The sequence below is a fragment of the Amphiura filiformis genome, chromosome 12, assembly GCF_039555335.1.
Source record: "Amphiura filiformis chromosome 12, Afil_fr2py, whole genome shotgun sequence".
Classification (NCBI taxonomy): Eukaryota; Metazoa; Echinodermata; class Ophiuroidea; order Amphilepidida; family Amphiuridae; genus Amphiura; species Amphiura filiformis.
The window spans coordinates 59824777-59844197 of NC_092639.1; the positions used below are offsets into that span (position 1 = coordinate 59824777).

Here is a 19421-nt window from a genome sequence, read left to right on the forward strand (position 1 = left end):
AAAATTACTACAAATCAGGCATCACATGACCCTTTAACCCCTGGTCATGTCAGAGCTGCTCTAAATTCATATCTCATGTATTGTTTGTACTTTTGCAGTTCATATCTACCCAACAAGACCAAGATTGTGAAATTTGACTCAGTAGAACTGGGGAAATGCTCCATAATGCTACCCCTACCCCTTAATTTAGCAACTCAAATATCATCAATATTTAACTAAATACCGGTCTCTAGCAAAAAATAATGGTAACCAATTGGAGACTGCTTGCTATTTGGTGATGTTTTGGAGGGTCTATACAAACTACCGAAGTTGTTTAATATTGGCTATGATGTCATCTCAATGCCTACTTTTCCCAGGTTGTTTCTACTGATTTCTCTATACAGAGTTATACAGTAAGAAATGGTGAATAAGTAGGGATTTTGTGAAAATCTACTGCCTGGGCTTAAACATGTCTCGATCTTACTGATATTTTAGCACAATAGTAGTATCGCATTCCTAGTAAAATTCTCCGAGAGTTCCAAGTCGATCCGAGAAAAAAGGTGTTTTTCGCCCCACCCTAATACGCGCGTATCGTGTTTAGGGTGTTAAAAACATGAAAAATTGGCAAAACGTGTAGCAAACTTGCAATTGCTAATATGGATGCGAAAAATGAAATTTAGGGTATGAAATTTGATGCAAGGAATAAAATTCCTGTTTAGGGTGTGAAAACAGGCACGTGTTACCTGTTTAGGGTATTGTTTTAGCCAAGGGTTAAATCCTTGTTTGGGGTGCTTTTCAAAAGTTGATTATCACGAATGGTGTACAGGCCACAATGGGAGTTACCCTCCCCCGGGGGAGAAAATCACAAAATTTACCCCAGATCCATCATCCATTACTGTTTACTGTTTAAAACATTAATATGTTTGGATCAATTTAGTAGATAGTTACTTAGTATTGGTTTTGTTTTTGCTTTTGCTTTGTTAAATCTAATAAAAGGTCATCTTAGTCTAGATGAGAATAAGAAAATACAGGAATTTTGATTGTGGAAATATGTCCTAGATAATTACTTACATGTAATAAGAAACCACTCATCAAATTAAAACTCTACAGTACAAAAACATATGTATTTCCAAAATTCTATGTACTTCCAATTTGAAATTTACTCCTTAACCCTAACCCAACTAGGACTCACTAAAGCTCACTATTAAAACCACTCTGTGTGCATGCATTCCACGGGACTTGATGACGCAATCAGACCAAGTCATATATACCCAGGGAATCGTTGGCCGGGCCAACGTCACCTGTGTAACTACATGCCAGGGATCTTCTGCGTGGCATGCGAGGGGTCCGAGGTTCGAATCCCGGGGGTGCCAAGTGACTTTCTTCTTCATCTTCTCTCCTTTTTCGTTCCTTCTTTCCCTTCCGATAGCACAAAAACCACGGGTAGGGTTAGGGTTAAAGATACATTCGTGATGGTGATTCTTATGTTGAAAGTCTAGAAGTTTCTTGTTTGCAAAAAAATATCAAGGTGTTATGTTTTTTGGAATAGCCAGCAGATAGTAAAGTTGAAATTTGATCAAGCTGGCCGAATCTCACAGTGATGTAGATTTTAAATATTAATTTGACAATCGGTCACTTAAAATGTCATTATGACAACTGTTAGGTTATGAATACACAATTTGGTTGTGTATAAAAATAGAACAGTAAGGTAAATGCAACAGCTAATACGTTTCAGTGTAATAGGTTGGTGTTATGTATCAGATCCAATGTTCTTAAGGGGGTTTAATCAGACTGAGAGCTGTGCATTTGAAATATAAGACATTTTTTTCTGGTATATTCTGTTAAGGTAAGTTGTAGGGAAAATAGCTGCCATTTGATTTATTACCATACTATTACCAATATGCTGGATGGAAACGAGAAAAATAGTCCAGAATTGAGATTAAAATCACATAGATACATATGGATAAGAGCGAATATGGACTTGTCCCATCTTTCAGAGGTATTGTGTTTTGTCTGATCACTGCTTGTGTGTGTCAATACTAGTGAACATGTGAATAATTTTTTTGTCTTTAGATAACTCAGTTTGAAAATTCAGGTGTTACTTGCAGCATTTCAGTGATGTTTCTCCTGATAAGCTAGTGGCTCAATCAGACTAGCACTTAAAAAAATGACAAAAAGGTGTCTGTTTTTTGCTATGCAAATGACTAATGAGAAATAAGGTATCCATTCATTTTTTTGGCCATATCATCAATTCATTATGCAACATTAAGGGTCTCTAGTCGTAGTTTGCCATCAATGATTCAAAAAGTGATGTTTTGCCATTTAGATACAAATTATTATACAATTTAGGCTATAAAGGGTTTCTTTATAGTTATGCCACTTAGTGCAGCAATTTTGCAAGTTGCCACCATCAGGTCTGTTTTGAGGGTTGGCTAACAATTATGGATAATACTTCTATATTCAGGTGATCTCCCTACTCCCATCATTTTATAGCAATCAGTAACTACCAATACATTACACCATACCATTACTCTGCAAACTTCCCCACCTTTTCTTCAAACAAATTCCAAAAAGGCAGCTTTCCTTTTACAACTTTCTTGCCTCCCCACCCCACCCCATATATTTTGTGATCCTACATAAGAGTGTATGCCTGTATGTGTTATTAACCTTTGGTGTGTATTATCTCTCCTCCTCTTTTATTGGTTTTACATCCTTGTAGCTTGAATTTCTTGAAGTCAGTCACCTGTCATTTGTAGAAGAATTGGGGCCCAAAGCCAAGTAAGTATTGTCGCTTTCTTTGACACTCCAAAGTGTGTTATGCCTGATGTATACTCCACATTCATAATGACCTCAGCAAAAGCATGAGCTATCATGCTGTAGGGCCAACAGGAACACCTTACTATTGATAGCGATACATTGCATGGAGTATGATTCAATTTCATCTCGCAGTGCTGCGATAGAAAACAGTATAGCAGCATTGCAGGATATCACGGGATGCTGCGATAATGGAGTGTACAACAGGCTTTACACATATTTTTGCCTTAATACTCTGTGTATAGATGTTCAAACCCCTTTGTAGACAACTTCAAATGAATACAAGGTTTTTAGGAGGCCATTTCAGCAACATTGCAGGATATCACAGGATGCTGTGATAATGGAGTGTACAACAGGCTTTACAAATGCATGCTACATTTTTGCCTTAATACTCTGTGTATAGATGTTCAAGACCCTTTGTAGAAAACTTCAAATGAGTACAAGGTTTTTAGGAGGGCATTGGCTAAATTCAGAAAGCATTTTAGTTATCTATAAAATGAGAGTGCTTGTGCAACCAACCTGGAGGTGTAACTAGAAGCAAAATTGACTATGAAAGTGTTGTATATAAATATAGTTTACATGCCTGGCTCGCTACATCCATCTGAGTTAGGTAGATTTGACTTTACATGGGAAATACTAATGATTGTAGACATTTCCATTTTCTGACAATCTTAAACAGGTCTGTAGTCCCCCAAAGATGTCTACTAACATTAAACAAGGCTCTTTAGCTTTGAAGTAAGTCTTTAAACCCATTGGACTATTCTAGGTGAAATTCATGTATCCCTATGGAGGGCATGATCTTCATCTCCCTCACAGGGGGTGTAGATTTCAAATGGATTAACCCCATGGATTTGAAATTCACACTCCCTATGTTGGAAGAGAGGGGCTGTATGGATTTCATTTGGAATAGCCCAATTAGTGACATTTTGATCATCACGCAATAGACAGGCCTCATAACATTACAGATTGATATCAATAGCGCTATATAATGGGTGCTGCAAAATGAATATAAATCACTCTTATACACTTGAGAATTATAGATAAAGAATGTACATGTGTCAATTTCTTCATACTTTGCAACATGAGTTGTACAAATAGGACAAATATGCACAAAATGTAGGTCTTCTTTTACAGGTATAGTAACAACAGCCTTATAATTCCTACTTTATTTGGAGCGAACTATAAACTGGGAATTCAACGGGGTTTGATGGGGTTTGAAAATGAAGATGAGCACCATCAAGTATAGTGTAAAGCTACTGGAATCATGTTTGCCAACAGTAATTTTCTTACGTGTTGTACAAGAAATTTTCAATTGAATACATTATCATGTTTTGATGAACCCAAGTGTGTGAAAATATTGGATCCAACACATGATAAAATTGGATGCTTTACGCCCAATATTTATTGGTCTCGCTATGAGTTTTAAATATGTCTCATCCAATATTTTAAAACTCATAGCTCGACCAATATATATGGGCTCAATCGATCCAATTTTATATCATAAATGTTCTTAAGGTGGGTGTGGGATTCTTGAGATGGTGATTGCATTAGCAAAGAGATTTTTCTTCAAATGAATATACCCTTTGCACCCTGGCACTAACATTAAATGTAAGCCTAACCTTTCTTCTTCTTCTTCCAGTTATAGTGAAGGCTTCTTGAAAAGAAGATTACTCACTGCAGAGTGGTGGGTGCGCAGACATATGACGCAGACAAGAGATCACAGGTGCAAAAAATGTACAGTGAAGTGCTGATTAAAAAATTTGATGCTGTCTGCTGTCTAGATGGAGCCGTCCCTCAATGCCATCTTGAAGGCATTGAGTGTTGGGAAGGCTGCTGGATCCTTCTTTAAGGAATTCCAATCCCTACTTGTGCGTGGGAAGAAGGAAGATAGGTACACTTGCGAGCTGCAATATGGCGTCCAGATGCGGGAGTTATGACCTCTGGTGTTGGATGTTGCTTCAGTGACGTGATCTTTCCAGCTGATGTCAACCAGATCGGAGGGAATCCTGTAGAGCATAGTTAGCCGGCTTTGGCGACGTCTACTTTGTATAGATGGCCACTGGAGCTCACTCAGCAGGGGGTAACACTTGATCTGCGGTCGTAGGTGTTGGTAACGTATCTGGCACTGGTTCGCTGGACTTGTTCCACTTTCTTGATGTTTCTTTGAGTGTGAGGGTCCCATACTGCAGCTGCATACTCAGTAGTAGGTCTTACATAAGTCGTGTCGTAGCCTCCTTAATCCTCCGACTGCTGTGGTAGAAGTTGCGCTGGAGAAATGCACGGTGGAATTTGCTTTTTGGTGGTGATGTCTACATGGTCGTTGAAGCTCAGCTTGTTGTCTATGTTGAGACCAAGATATTTGGCAGATGACACTTCTTCAAGAGTGGTACCATGGATGCTGTAGGAGAAGGTGATTGGTTTCCGCTTCTTGGTAACACGCACCACCTGGCATTTGGCTGGATGAAATTGCATAAGCCATGTGTGTTCCCACTTCTGCAAAGCATTGAGATCTTCTTGTAGTAAGGAAGCATCATGATGGGACGATATCCTCTTGTACAGTGCAGTATCATCAGCAAACAGGCGGGTTGTCGAGCTCTTTACGCAGTCCGGAAGGTCGTTGATGAATGCCAAGAAGAGCAAAGGTCCCAGGACGCTGCCTTGTGGTACGCCTGACGACACATTGGCTTGAGTGCTGATTTGGCCATCAACCAGAACTTGCTGTGTACGGTGGCTGAGGAAGTCCGTAACCCATTGAAGAGTAGGTCCACGTATGCCGTAGTGCTGGAGTTTGTGTAGGAGAAGCCTATGTGAAACCTTATCGAAGGCTTTAGCGAAGTCCAACAATATCATGTCTGTTTGCCCTTTTTCTTCGATCCCCTTGGCCAGATCGTTGATAGTCAGGATTAGCTGTGTGTCGCATGATCTGTTCTTTCTGAAGCCATGCTGTGCATCGGACAAGATCTTTTGTTCAGACAGATGGTTGATTATTGCACTATGGACCACATGCTCGCATAGCTTACACAGAATGGCGGTGAGAGATATAGGTCTATAATTTGCTGGTGACGATCGGCTGCCCTTCTTAAATATGGGAACTACCAGTGCTTTCTTCCACGAAGATGGGACAGATCCTTGGTCGAGGGATGCTTGGTAGAGGAGGCAGATGGCTGGAGCGATCTCTTCCGCAGTTTCCTTCAGAAGTCTGGCAGGCACGCCGTCAGGACCAGAAGCCTTGTATGGGTTAAGATTCTTCAGCAACTTGACAATACCTTGATTGGTGATCTGGATACCATTCATTGGTGGATGAGAGCTGGGTCCAAGATCAGGTAGAGTTGATGAATCATCCTTGGTAAAAACTGATGCAAATTGGCGATTCAGCAGATTGGCCTTGGTCTTTGGGTCACTGAAGAGATGGTTGCCTTCTTTCAGAGGAGCAATACCAGCTTGGTCACAACGCTTGGCTTTGATAATGGCCCCCAGTCTTCTACTTGCACCAGGTTCACTGCGTATTATGTCAGTAAGGTACTTGTTGTAGGCCTGACGACAGGTAATTTGGCTCTGCTTCTTCAATTGCCTAAATCTCCTCCAATCACGGTCTCTGTTTGTCTTCCTAGCTTTCTTGAAAGCCCTTGCTTTCCTTCGACAGATCCGTTTGGTAGAGGTGTTAAACCATGGCTGGTTGAATCTGGTGGAGCTGAGCTTGGAAGGTACTCTGTCATGGAGTGTTTTCTGAAGATACTGTTCAATATCCCTGGATAACAGTTCCACTGGAGTAGATGTTGTGTTGCGAGAGACAAACTTGTCTGCCCATTCCTTGGTCTCCTGACGGATCAAGTCAAAATCAGCATGATTCCACAGGAAGATCTTGCGACGGGATGGTTTCACTCTGCTGGCCTGAGCATTCCAATCAGCATACACAATGTCATGGTCGCCCAAAGCTGGCAACCCCTCACAGCGGTTGATTAGAGAGGGTCGATTGGTAATGATGATGTCAAGAATACTTTCATTACGGGTTGGAAAGTCAACAAGCTGTTCCATTCCAGTGCGAGCCAGCATCTGCAGGAAGGATTCATTTAATTCAAGTGGATACTGGTGGCCGACGACTCGGTCTGTAGCCCAATCAATGTCAGGTAAGTTGGCATCACCTGCAATCCATACTGCCACACCTGGGTTGGAAACGCATATTTCCTCAATAACCTGGTTTAAGACATTCATGTAAGGCTGTTTGCTGCTAGGGGGGCGATACAGTGCACCAATGATGATGTTTTGTTTACCACTGATGATTTTGGCACCTACGAACTCTGCTTCGGACTCAATCTGGAGTTGTTGGCTGATTAAGCTAGAATGGACACCAAGCAGAACTCCTCCCCAGCCATGTTTACGGTCTTTTCTGTACAGGTTGTAGCCTGGTGGAAAGATTTCACCTTTGCTCATATCAGGTTTCAACCAGGTTTCGCAACCATATATAATATCTGGTTTGGTGGCATCTACAAGGCTCCAAAACTCCTCCTTCTTACCGTACAAACTTTGGAAGTTAATGGTGAGGGTACGAAGGTTAGAACCAGTGTTGCTCGCTTTAGCAGATGGTTTTGCTGGAGATGATTGAGCAGATGGAGATCCTGGCTCTGAAGAACTACAGCTGCCTGTTGAACTACGCTTGCTGCGGTCAAACACATCTCCAGAGGCTGACGAGTCGATGCTACAATCTCCAATGATGGAGTCAAACAAGCTGGCTGATATATTTGGCAAGCCACAGCTAGTGCATTCCCATGGTAAGTCAGATCTGCCCATGCAGGAGAACATGTCTTCAGACATTTTAATGCAGTCAGCATGGAACCAGGTGTTACATTCTTAGCATAAGATACTTGCTTTTGCACCTTTATAGTCAGTGCATGCTCTTCTACATTCACCACATGGGTACCTGGGTAACCTTGGGCCTGGATTGCTCTCTATGTCACCTGCTTTCAAGATGGTTAACAGGAGGCCCAGGATAATACGTAAGGTAAGTCTATATACATGGTATACGGTTAACAACATGGTGGATGACATTATGATTTTCAACATCATGTCCATGACACATGTCCATCATTTAATAATACATTAAAAAGATCAAGATTAAGATCAGTTCATGAGGATTTCATACATGATTATACACATGGTCCATAATTGCATTACTACAGGCATGTATAAATGTAAGCAACATTGATCAATCAATCACAACACACACACAATCACAACACAGCAGGTTGGTTGGCTGTAGGATGGAGGGTGAACAGGTGTTGAAGGATGGAGGGTGAACAGGGAGCACACCAGGATGGAGGATGAAGGATGGCAGGATTGGTAACAAGGGTTGGTATAGACAGGGATACAGTCTCTCTCTCAAACATAAACATTGGCAACAATAGTGCCCTACCTGTTTTGCAGCACTCTCTACACTATCCGATCGATCGCTACAGTAGGTGATTGAAATGCTTCCAAATTCGGCAGTCTAATTGTAGGTAGCAGTAGACAGCAGTTGGGAATTGATACAACGGAAATGGTGGGATAATCTAAATACGTCGAATCCACGGCAAGGCTTGGTAAAGATGGTAAACACCAAGGGATGACGATTGGGTGGAGAAAACCACACAAACTAAGATAAAAACCAAAATTTTATGGAGCGATCTCAAAATGCGCCATATTGGTCATGCGCACGAACCACTTTGCCGTAGACCAGAACACTGCACCATAACCCTAAACCTTAAACCCTAAACAAACTCTGCCCCAAAACAGGTTGTGGATGTTACGATTTTTGTTTTATAATGAGCCATTTAGCAGTACAAATGACTGTAAAAAAGGATCATTATATGAGTTTTCAAAATTTTAATGTAAAGCCATGAACTTTACTGTAAGGCTAAGTATTAAATAAAATTTCCAATAAAATCAAAATGAATGTATGTACGCCTGATTATCATAGTATACTATTGAAAAACATCTGCAATTTTGTTTCGGATAAATGTCAATGATACAAAGGCTTTATATACAAATCTCTATTGGTGTTATTACTGCAAAATGGTTCCATTACATTTTAATGCCTGGAGCTTCATTATATTCCAAACCTGTATGAGTACATTAATTTAATATTTGTATGAAAGTATATGCTCTTTGTGTCTTGTATGTGTGTGAATGTGTTTGTAAATACCGACAGTCAGAGACACACTCATGGGAATTTGTGTGTTCTAATAGATGCAAAGGAACCACACACTCGGGCCCCATCATTCTATAAACTATCGGATACAAATGCTTGTGAAAAGGAATTGAAAACACCCCCTTTTTGTGTTTTGTTTTAAATAAACCCCATTTTATCACGAAGTGTCAATTTTTTGGGCCTTCAAACGCCCCTTTTTGCTTGATATAAAGGAACATTTTTTGTACACCCTTCTTTTGAAACAAAGCCTATTATTATTAATACATTATATGTGACACGATCTGGTCCATGGGGCCAAAGGCACCAAATTTGAAATTGAGAAAAATATGGAGGAAAAAACAAGAAAATACATAAGAAAATACACATCACAAAATCTCATAACTTAAGAACCAAGTATGCTAGACCTTTGGTGTTTTCAGTATATGATTGCCCATAGACCCTCCCTCGGGTCCGTGGAGAACGACTGGTAATGTAGATTACATAGCATTAAAAATCAACCCAATACACGGACCCTCCCAGTCTGTAGGCAATTTGACTTCCAGCTCCCACAAACTGCTGGAAGTTCACTTTTACGGATTTGGAGTCACGCAATCTTTCTATATACCACGTCCATGTTTTCACTACATTAACGTTTGTGTAGCGACTAAACAACGATATTGTATCCGACCAATCAACGCAGCTTGGCCGCGCGGGGATATTTGAAAAGGCTTCCCTAGCTAAATAATGTGCAAACATTTCCAAACCGCACGCGATAATGTACGCGATATGGACAATAGGCCTAAGTCCGAGTCAGTGGTTGCCTTTTATTATTGCGCTGTACCATGGGTCTATCAGACGCGTGCCACTTGAGCTCAATACCTCTCAGTTGTTGACAAGTGTCCCATCCGATCTTCGTCACATCCCGCGCATAGCTTTGTGCTACCATATTTGAATTGAAACTGGGGCGGGGCTTTACGTAATTGACATCGGAATCACCGTGCCGTTGAACGAATATTTGGAAGTGAGATCTCTAACAGATTGGACCAGTCTCGGAATCAGCGCTCAATGGACTTTTCGCGTTCACTTATAATACTGAGTATATTTCTATATTGCTGCATGGTTGACTGTGGTGGGTGTAATTAGTGGCGTCGATTTGTGGATGAAGAGGAATGGGTTTTTGGCATTGAAGAAAATAAGGGGGGGGGGGGAGTTGGCATTTTTTTTCATAGGGCATTACGTAATTATTTATTGTTACATTATCCAGAGATGGAACCGAACCGAGACTGGGGCCAGTCTAGATTGCCCAATGTTTGTATATGGTAATAATTACAGTAACTCATTTTTCAAAAATGCCTCCTTTGGCCCCCATGGAGCAGATTGTGTCACATATAAAGAAAATATTAAATAAAAAAATTGACTTGCCATGCTTATCCTCCCTCAAAAACAAGATTGTATAGTTACAATAATTTCTGTCCAACAGACCAGGACAAACTATATCCCTTTCAAGGATTTTTATTGCAAAGTTTTCCGCAAGCATGTGCATCCGACAGTCTAGAGAGTGATTTGAATCACTTTTCCCGAATGGTAATGTAATGATTAATGTTATGATAAATTTCAACTAAAAGTCTGTACATATGAACAACATATTTGGTATGAAGTGAAATGTTTGATCACATCGCATTTACAGTCTGTGTGCAGCAAATGGCATTGTCAGAGATTGAGTTGCTTATTTAAATAGAATCTCACCAATAAAATCACCTAAAAAGTATGAGGTTTTAGATTGGTTTTAGAATAGGCAAACCTTCTCAGTATACAGTTAAACAACCTAACCAAGTGGGCTGTTCCATTTGAAATTCACACACCCCTTTAGAGTACATTACATTAATCTCCCACACAGTGAGTATGATTTCAAATGGAGTTACCTGGATAGGCAACTCCATTTGAAATCTACACCCCTGTGTGGGCGAGTAAGGTACCATCTTCTATAGGGGTGTATGGTTTTCAACGGGAATAGCCCAATGATAAAATTGTTGCTTCAACCTGCTTGTATTATGAACCTGTCAAAGCAGCAACCTAATACCAACTTGAAAGATTATTTCCAATATAGGATGACAGATTCCATGTTATTTGGCACCTGCTGAACAAGTCTTTAATACTAACTCAACAAGTAGATATATAAATATTCATCAATATTTGAGACTCCATTTGATCAACCCATGTGCAGAATATTGGTTATTGTAATCGCATGCATGTGGTTATTGGTTATTGTAATCGCATGCATGTGTTAAAAAATCTGTTCATACCCTTAGTGCTGCATATAATAATAACAATAATAATAAAACAGCATTTGTATAGCGCATTGTGAATCACAGATTCCTCAATGTACTTCACACGTAAACTACCAAATTTAATTTATAACATATGAATTTAACTTAAAAATTATACAAATATTAACTATCTATGTGCATAAAACAGCAGGCAAGCAATCAAAAAATAAATAAATAAATAAATAAATAAATGAAATGACAAATATCCAGGTGATAACGGTTTTGAACAGGTTTGAATTTTAGTATGACTCCGTCAAATCTGCATAAAATTGCAGGCCAGCTGCAAGCAATCAAAAGATAAATAAATAAATAAATAAAATAACAAATATCCAGGTGATAACTGTTTTGAACGGGTTTGAATTTTAGTATGACTCCACCAAATCTGCATAAAATTGTTTGTGAGAATGAAATTTGGTGCTCATGAATTTTAAGAAATGTTTACAAACAACCCTGTTTTACACAGGCGGATGAACTTTTCAAGTAGGTTTTTTTCTGGAGGTTAAAATGACCCTTAAATATCACAGAAAGCTTAAAAAATTTGAAAAGAAATTATGATTTTATTTTTGCAAAAAAGTTTTGAAAAACATCAAAATCAAGTCAAAATCAATCAATTTTGGCCAAGAAAGGGTTAATTTTGCATGATTTTAACATAAAGTTTTAAAAAAAGTATCCCAAAATGCAAAATCTGGGTTGGTCAGGCCCTTAAAATGGTGGGGTGTTTTTGTGGCCTAGTAGATATTTTGCAAAAATCAAATGATTCCAACAATATTCCTTTGCTAGAACCTAGATCAATGCTCATGATATGTGACAAATTTTAAATTCTCTTGACAGTAAGTTGACATCATCATCATGTTAGCCTCTATTTTCTCATAGGTCAATTCTATTAGCGGCAACATTAGGCTGATTGGATCAGAACAAATTACATTTCATGTGATAATAAATTGAGAATATTCAGATACAAATGGATTGAATATACACCAGGCACAAAAAGAATCGTCAGTTATATTCATCCTTGCTGTTCAATAACTTGATAATTTTGGATTATTCTGAAATACACATTTTGTTAATTGGACTTTTCTTTCTCATTTGACACCCTGTTCGTGAACATTGAGCAAGAATTGACCAAGATATGCACCTCCAAACTCTCAAACCCCAAAATGAAAAGTTGCAATTTTAACGATTTAATTGTGCCTGTTACACTGTGTGTTTTATTGATTGGCCCGAGTTGCTTGTGTGCAATACAACGATGCATTCCCATTGAAAATCGTTGAAAATGCAACTTTTGATTTTGGGGTTTGAGGCTTTGGAGGCGCATATCTTGGTCAATTCTTGTTCGTTTTCACGAACAGGGTGTCAAATGAGAAAGCAAAGTCCAATTAACAAAATGTATATTTCAGAATAATCCAATATTATCAGCAAGGATGAATATAACTGACGAGTTTTTTTTTGTGCCTGGTGTATATAGATACAACAGGTATTCATTAATAAGGAACAGAGGTGCTTTTAAATTCTGTAAATATCTCATAATATAACTTGGGGCTTTGTGTGAATAATTTGTTCAAGAAGATCAGTAGGCATGATAGTTAGCTTTTGAGGGAGTTGGTGTTCTCATGTGAATTCCATGAACCAGACACAGATATTTGCTGGGGAGAATAGATTGTCAATATTCCATCAGATATATATCTCCATAAGAAAGACTACATTTGAAAGTATGTCACAAATATAATTTATTTATAGAGAAATTTTATATTTGCCAAGTATAGTATGTATAATGAAAGTGTGATGGAATTTAAGTGTTAAAGGTTTTTTTTTAATTGTTTCATTTGATATACATTGATCGCTTGTTAAGAAATAGATAAAATAGTTTAAAAATTAATAAAAATAAATACTTTATTTCACTGTGAAGTGCAATGACATCTTTCAAGAATTGCAGGATATGGGAGGATTTTTTAGGGATTTTGTAAGTAACCATTTACATGTAAGGTTTAAAGTAACTCTGAAAACTTTCAGAAAATTAATTCATTTTGATTTTAACATTAAAGCCATATTGTAACATTTCCATAACAATAGATTAATATTTCTTTTCATGAAATGTTGGTTTTACTGCCATATTGTAACATTTCCATAAAAATAGATTAGTATATCTTTTACATAAAATGTTAGCTTATGTTACTGTCAGATATGTCCTCTTTTAATTTTGAGCCAAAGCAAAGAAAATTGGAATTTACTACCAGCGCCAATCTCACCAATGCATGTCAGTCCATAAGTCGTGCTACGGCACGGTCCTTATGCGTGTATGGCCGTCCCGCATACCATGTACGTACTGTGTTATGAACATCACACGACTGCCAACACATCTATCCTAATAGAGCGTTTGTGTCAAATCTATTTGAACAATTAATGAGTGTTGACAGGGTGATATAAAGGCCCTGAAAGTAGGCTAACTGGGCTATTTCATTTGAAATCCATACACCCCTGGAATAGCCCGATGTGACAACTGACTCAGAATTGTTTGCATGCTCCAGAGGTGTATAGGTTAATGTTCCTGCAATGAAGAAATATAGTATTGGGTGAAGAAAGTCATTAATATTGTAAGCTTGTGGGGCACTTACAAGTGTTGCTGAAAACAGGTTTGATGCTATTTATAGGCTCAAATTAGGACTTTAGTAATGAAGAAATATATAATTTCTATTCAGAGAACGCCTAACAGATTTAAAATGTAGCACTAATATTATTTATTTATATTAAGGGAACAAACACAAAGCCTTGAGTACCAAATTAAACAGAAGAAGTAAAATTTAATATTTTATTTCACTGGGAAGTACAGTGATCCCATCAGGAATTTTAGTGTAGCATGAGAGGCGTTTTAATATACTCCCGCACCCCCCATGCCTGAAGAAAGTATAGTTGCTACAGTTACATTTAGCATGATTATCTTCAGTTTGCAGTGACTAATTTTTCTGCATCTGACACAAAAGGAGGAGGACATTCTTAGATCTATAAACCCAAATTCTTGGTAATCAAATTTTGGAGAAAATAATATAGTTCATCTCTAGATATATTGCACACAAAAATTTGTGCTGCAGTGTGCACCTACAATCAAGTGCAAATTTGCTGGGACACTTTCATAGTTCAATGACCTCCTCGCACCCTTATTCAATGTTGTATACCAAACGCCTCATTTTTAAATGGCCTATATTTTTGCTCCAACATTGGTTGGTGGGGGAGGAGGGATTCAAATAGGTTGGAAACTATACAAATAAAATATCACATGGTGAACTTCATATGACCGGTTTTATTGAACAGAGGGCGAAATATGAACAAGTGTCCCAGGAAATTTGCACTTGATTGTATTGAAGAAGACAAAAATAATCTATTACTTTCAGTAAAATTACCATAACTTCATAAGCGCGTTGCTCGATTGACATGATTTTTTCACTAATTTAAAACAAATAACATTAGCATTTTTGGTTACTTTAATTGGCATTTTTGTCAAACTAAATATTTTTAGGTATCAAAAGCGCTGTAATATATGCATTATTTAAGGCATATTTGACACATGATTGCTATTATAAGCGCATTATCTCAAAATTCACTTTTAAAACAATTTAAAACTAATCAAAATTAAATCATATTGGAAATATAGAGTACAATCGGTTAAAAATACCTACTGAAATACCAAAAAAATCATAAAACAAAACAAGTGTTTCCCTTTAGTTCATTGGTAAATGTAAATGTAAATTGGCAACATAAAGGGAAAAAAAGAAAGAAAGAAAGAAAGAAAGAAAGAAAGAAAGAAAAAGAAAAAGAAAGAAAAAAGAAAGAAAGAAAGAAAGAAAGAAAGAAAGAAAGAAAGAAAGACAAAAAGAATAAAAAACAAAGAAAGAAAAATAGCATTACATGGATTCGAACTCGAGATCTCGGGGGCGAGAAGCAAGGCCAGTAACTATATGCCACCGGAGACTGATGACAATTGCACTCGATTTCAGCGTATTTAATCCTATCATTGCAATGCTACTGTATTGTGTTATTGAGCTTCGATCTAATGAATTCATTCATTAAAACTCATGTTTTGGTCGTATTCAGCATTTATCTAACGTATATTTTGAATATACACGGTCACATTATACATACCTTCCTAACTTTGATATGTTTATTGGTAATTATTCCTCCATTTAAGCCAAATGAGCACGGTCTACCATAATGTTAAATAAATATATATTACTTTTTAAGTTATATTATTCTGGTAGACCGTTATTAAGGCCATTAATTCTTGTTATCCTTGTTATAAATAAATTCGCATGAATAACAACAGCTCAACCATGGTGTAGTGGTTTGCTTACTGCCTTGTGTTCATGAGGGCTACGGTTCGAAGCTCATTGTCGCCGATATGTTTCCTTTTAAATCCTGCTCTTTATCTCTTTTTTATTTTTGAATACCAATAATAAGCACATTTAAAATGTGTAATTGTATATACACTTTTTGGCATGGCATTGTTAAGTTGAATTAGCGTGTCTGTGATGGGTAGTTGAAGGCCTATATTAAAGAGTTTAACGTGCATTCCGATAATAGCATTTGAAATAGGGTAATGAGTTTGAAAGATCAATGATGAGACAAACATCATTATTCTGTTCTATTTATTTCTATATTTTCTTAATTTCTTATTTGGTTTGCTTTTATTATGTTTGTAAATTCTTCCAAAGGAGAATTTATATGTCCACTCTAATATAAGCAATCAATGTGTCAAATATTCCTTGAAAAATGCATGCATTGCAGGGTTTGATGTTCAAAAAATGTTTATTTTAATAAAAAAAATTAAAATTGGCTAATCATGTAATGCATAATGAAATTATCTTGACATCACTGAAAAAATTATGAAAATCGAGCAACGCGTTCGAGAGTTATGGCGATTTTATTGATATTAATAGATTATTTTTTCGCATCCCCTATACAATCAAGTGCAAATTTGCTGGGACACTTTCATAGTTCAATGACCCTCCCAAGCACCCTTATTCAATGTTGTATACCAAACGCCTCATTTTTAAATGGCCTATATTTTTGCTCCAACATTGGTTGGTGGGGAGGGAGGGATTGAAATAGGTTGGAAACTATACAAATAAAATATCACATGGTGAACTTCATATGACCGGTTTTATTGAACAGAGGCGCGAAATATGAACAAGTGTCCCAGGGAAATTTGCACTTGATTGTAGTCACAGTTTGTGGCTCTTACGGACTTAGCCAGTTCATAGGCTGAGCAACTGAGCATGAGGTATTCAACCAAGCCCCGGGAACCAAGCACATATGCTGAAGCAACCTCTCTGGATAATATACTAAAAACAACAGAACCCGAAAGTAGCTAGTGCTATTTGCACCCAAAAAAGATGTTCGCTCCTCAAAACCACCTAATTTAATTTACATCAGTCATCAACTTCTGGAGACAAATTTCAGTTATCATGTGCACATTTGTATGTGGAATATTTTCAGTGTGCAGATAGGGGTGGTATGACCGGGATCCTGGAGTATGGTACTATAATTAGATATAGATTCTTCAAACTTATATAAAACTAGAGCGGTTCTCGGGCTTCGCGGTTCTCTGCTTTGGTGGTTTGTTTTGGTACTGAATGGTACATGTGTTTGGGTGATCATTGATGGTGTTTGTGATTGATTGGTTTAGGTTGGGTGATGTATGTTTTGTTTCTGTTCAGAACCTTGTGGGGATTTGGCGAGTCGATGGGTGGGGGTAATTAGTTAAATGTTTGTAAGAAGGGAAAGTGAGAGGTTAGAGAGTTAAAATGAGGTAGACGGTAGAGGTTTGTAAAGGTTGAAGGGAAAACATAGGAGCATGGACAATTGGCCTGGTGAAATAGTTGTTGAATAGAAGTTGAATGTATAATGTTTGTTGATGAATGAGACCGATTTGACTGAATTAAGGGGTTCAAACGATGTTTCTGGAAAACAGAAACTGAATTTAGAACCATTTGAATAGATTGAATAAGTTAAGCTAAATACACTGAGCAAAATAGTTTTTGTTTGAAGGAAATCGGACATACGGTTGTCAAGATATGCATGTTTTTAGTTTCTTTGTATTCTATTGTTTTTACCAATATATTGCTGAAGTTAATGAGGAAAATTGGCAAAATGTGCTCATGAATATTCATGTTTGCCAATATTATACCAATATCTTATGAATAAACCTTCATACTACTTTTTTTTTTATATGATTTTGACATGAAACTTTGCCAATGTGTTTCTATGGCCTAAAAACATTACCATGTGATTTTCCCGCCATCTAATTTGCATATTTGCATAATTAATTAGCATTATACTTAAGGCTAATTAATTATGCAAATATGCAAATTAGATTTGCGGAAAATCACATGTTAAAGGTTTAGGTCATAGAGACACATTGGCAAAGTTTCAGGTCAAAATTTTAAAGGTAAAAGTAGTATGAAGGTTTATTCATAATATATTGGGAAAATATTGGCAAAATTAATATTAATGAGCACATTTTGCCAATTTTCTTCATTAACTTCATCAATATATTGGCAAAAACAATAGAATACAAAGAATCTTTCAACAGCATTATCTCAAAAACCGTTTGTCCGATTTGGCTCAAATTGATTTTGCCTTTCGTACCACCTTAATTACACGTCTGTCTGCAGTGGATACTTTGAAGGGAAGTGACGGCCTGGGTTGCCAAAAGATTTCAGCCCGAATTGCGGGTCAAATAATCGAAAAGTCGCCCAATTTTTCTCTTTACCATTGGTTTCTATGGGACATGAAATGATCGAAGTCGCGAGCCAATGTTGAAAAAGTCGCCCAATTTTTTTTTCTTAACCATTGGTTTCTATGGATCAGGAAATTGTCAAAAGTCGGAAAATCTTCAAAAGTCGCCCAATTGGGCTACCAAATCGCTGGTTTGGCAATCCTCACTCACTGACGGCGCATGTGGCGCTTTCTTTGGCGTGGTGTAAACAAAAACATGGAATATAGCATAGGCGCATGCAACATCATTTAAATTAATTATTATTTACCGATACAACATTGTAGGCGTTTCAATGTACAAACACTTGTGTCATAGCGTAGCGTTACGTAATCGCTATCATCATCATCAATTCGCTCAACACGATGAGTCATTCATCAAGTCAAGTACCAATTTCCTTGATGTGTTTATTATACAGGTTTGGGCAAAATCGATTTTTCTTTTATAATATCCTGTGGACGGCAATGCACAAAACGTACTACGCCATAATATAAATAAGGCTAAATAAAAATAAAATGATGTTTCCGGTAACATGCTCTGAAAAAATTGGGACGGAAGGAAGGAAAAAAAATTATTTACACATACTGAAATTTCGACCCAATTTAACACTTGAAGGCTAGCCAATAGAAAAACAGTATGACTCGGGGTCTCAATCGCAAAAGCTCTTCTCATACTGCACAAGTGTGTCGTACTGTCCAATATCATTTACCTACTCTCTGTCATTCACTGTTCTTGTCTATATATAAAAGCTTTTTCTGTTTGTGCAATTATAGAAAACTGCTACAGCCTACATACAATTTGGAAATTTATGCAATACAAAACACTAAACAGATAAAATAATATTTTGAAATGACCATAATTAGGGGTAGAAAAAAGTAAGGAGTCCAATACAAAATTTTACTAATTTGACCTCAGATGACCCCTGGTGACCCCCAAATGACCTTACCAAAATATGGCTCTAAATGGTGACTGTATCCACCAAGTTTCATGCCCATATGACAGTTTTTACTAATATGACCTCTGGTGACCCCAAAATGACCTTCAAAAATTTGGCTCTAAATGTTGACTGTACTAACCATGTTTCATGCCCATATGACAGTTTTAACTAATTTGACCTCAGATGATCTCTGGTGACCCCAAATGACCTTCAAAAAATTTGGCTCTAAATGTAGAGTGTATTAACCAAGTTTCATGCCCATATGACAGTTTTAACGAATTTGACCTCAGATGACCTCTGGTGACCCCAAATGATCTTCAAAAAATTTGGCTCAAATGTAAACTGTACTTACCAAGTTTCATGTCCATATGACAGTTTTAACTAATTTGACCTCGGATGACATATGGTGACCCCAAAATGACCTTAAAAAATTTG

General features: G+C 37.4%; 1 protein-coding gene across 2 annotated transcripts in view; it reads left to right on the plus strand.

Moving 5' to 3' along the window:
• LOC140166507 (phospholipase D1-like) overlaps positions 1-19421 on the plus strand; it is a 192126-nt gene that overhangs the window by 121269 nt on the left and 51436 nt on the right. For both annotated transcript variants that reach the window (XM_072189987.1, XM_072189988.1), the window contains one exon: positions 2699-2757. In XM_072189987.1, the coding sequence (XP_072046088.1) occupies positions 2699-2757 (59 nt within the window). The remainder of the gene's footprint in view (positions 1-2698; positions 2758-19421) is intronic.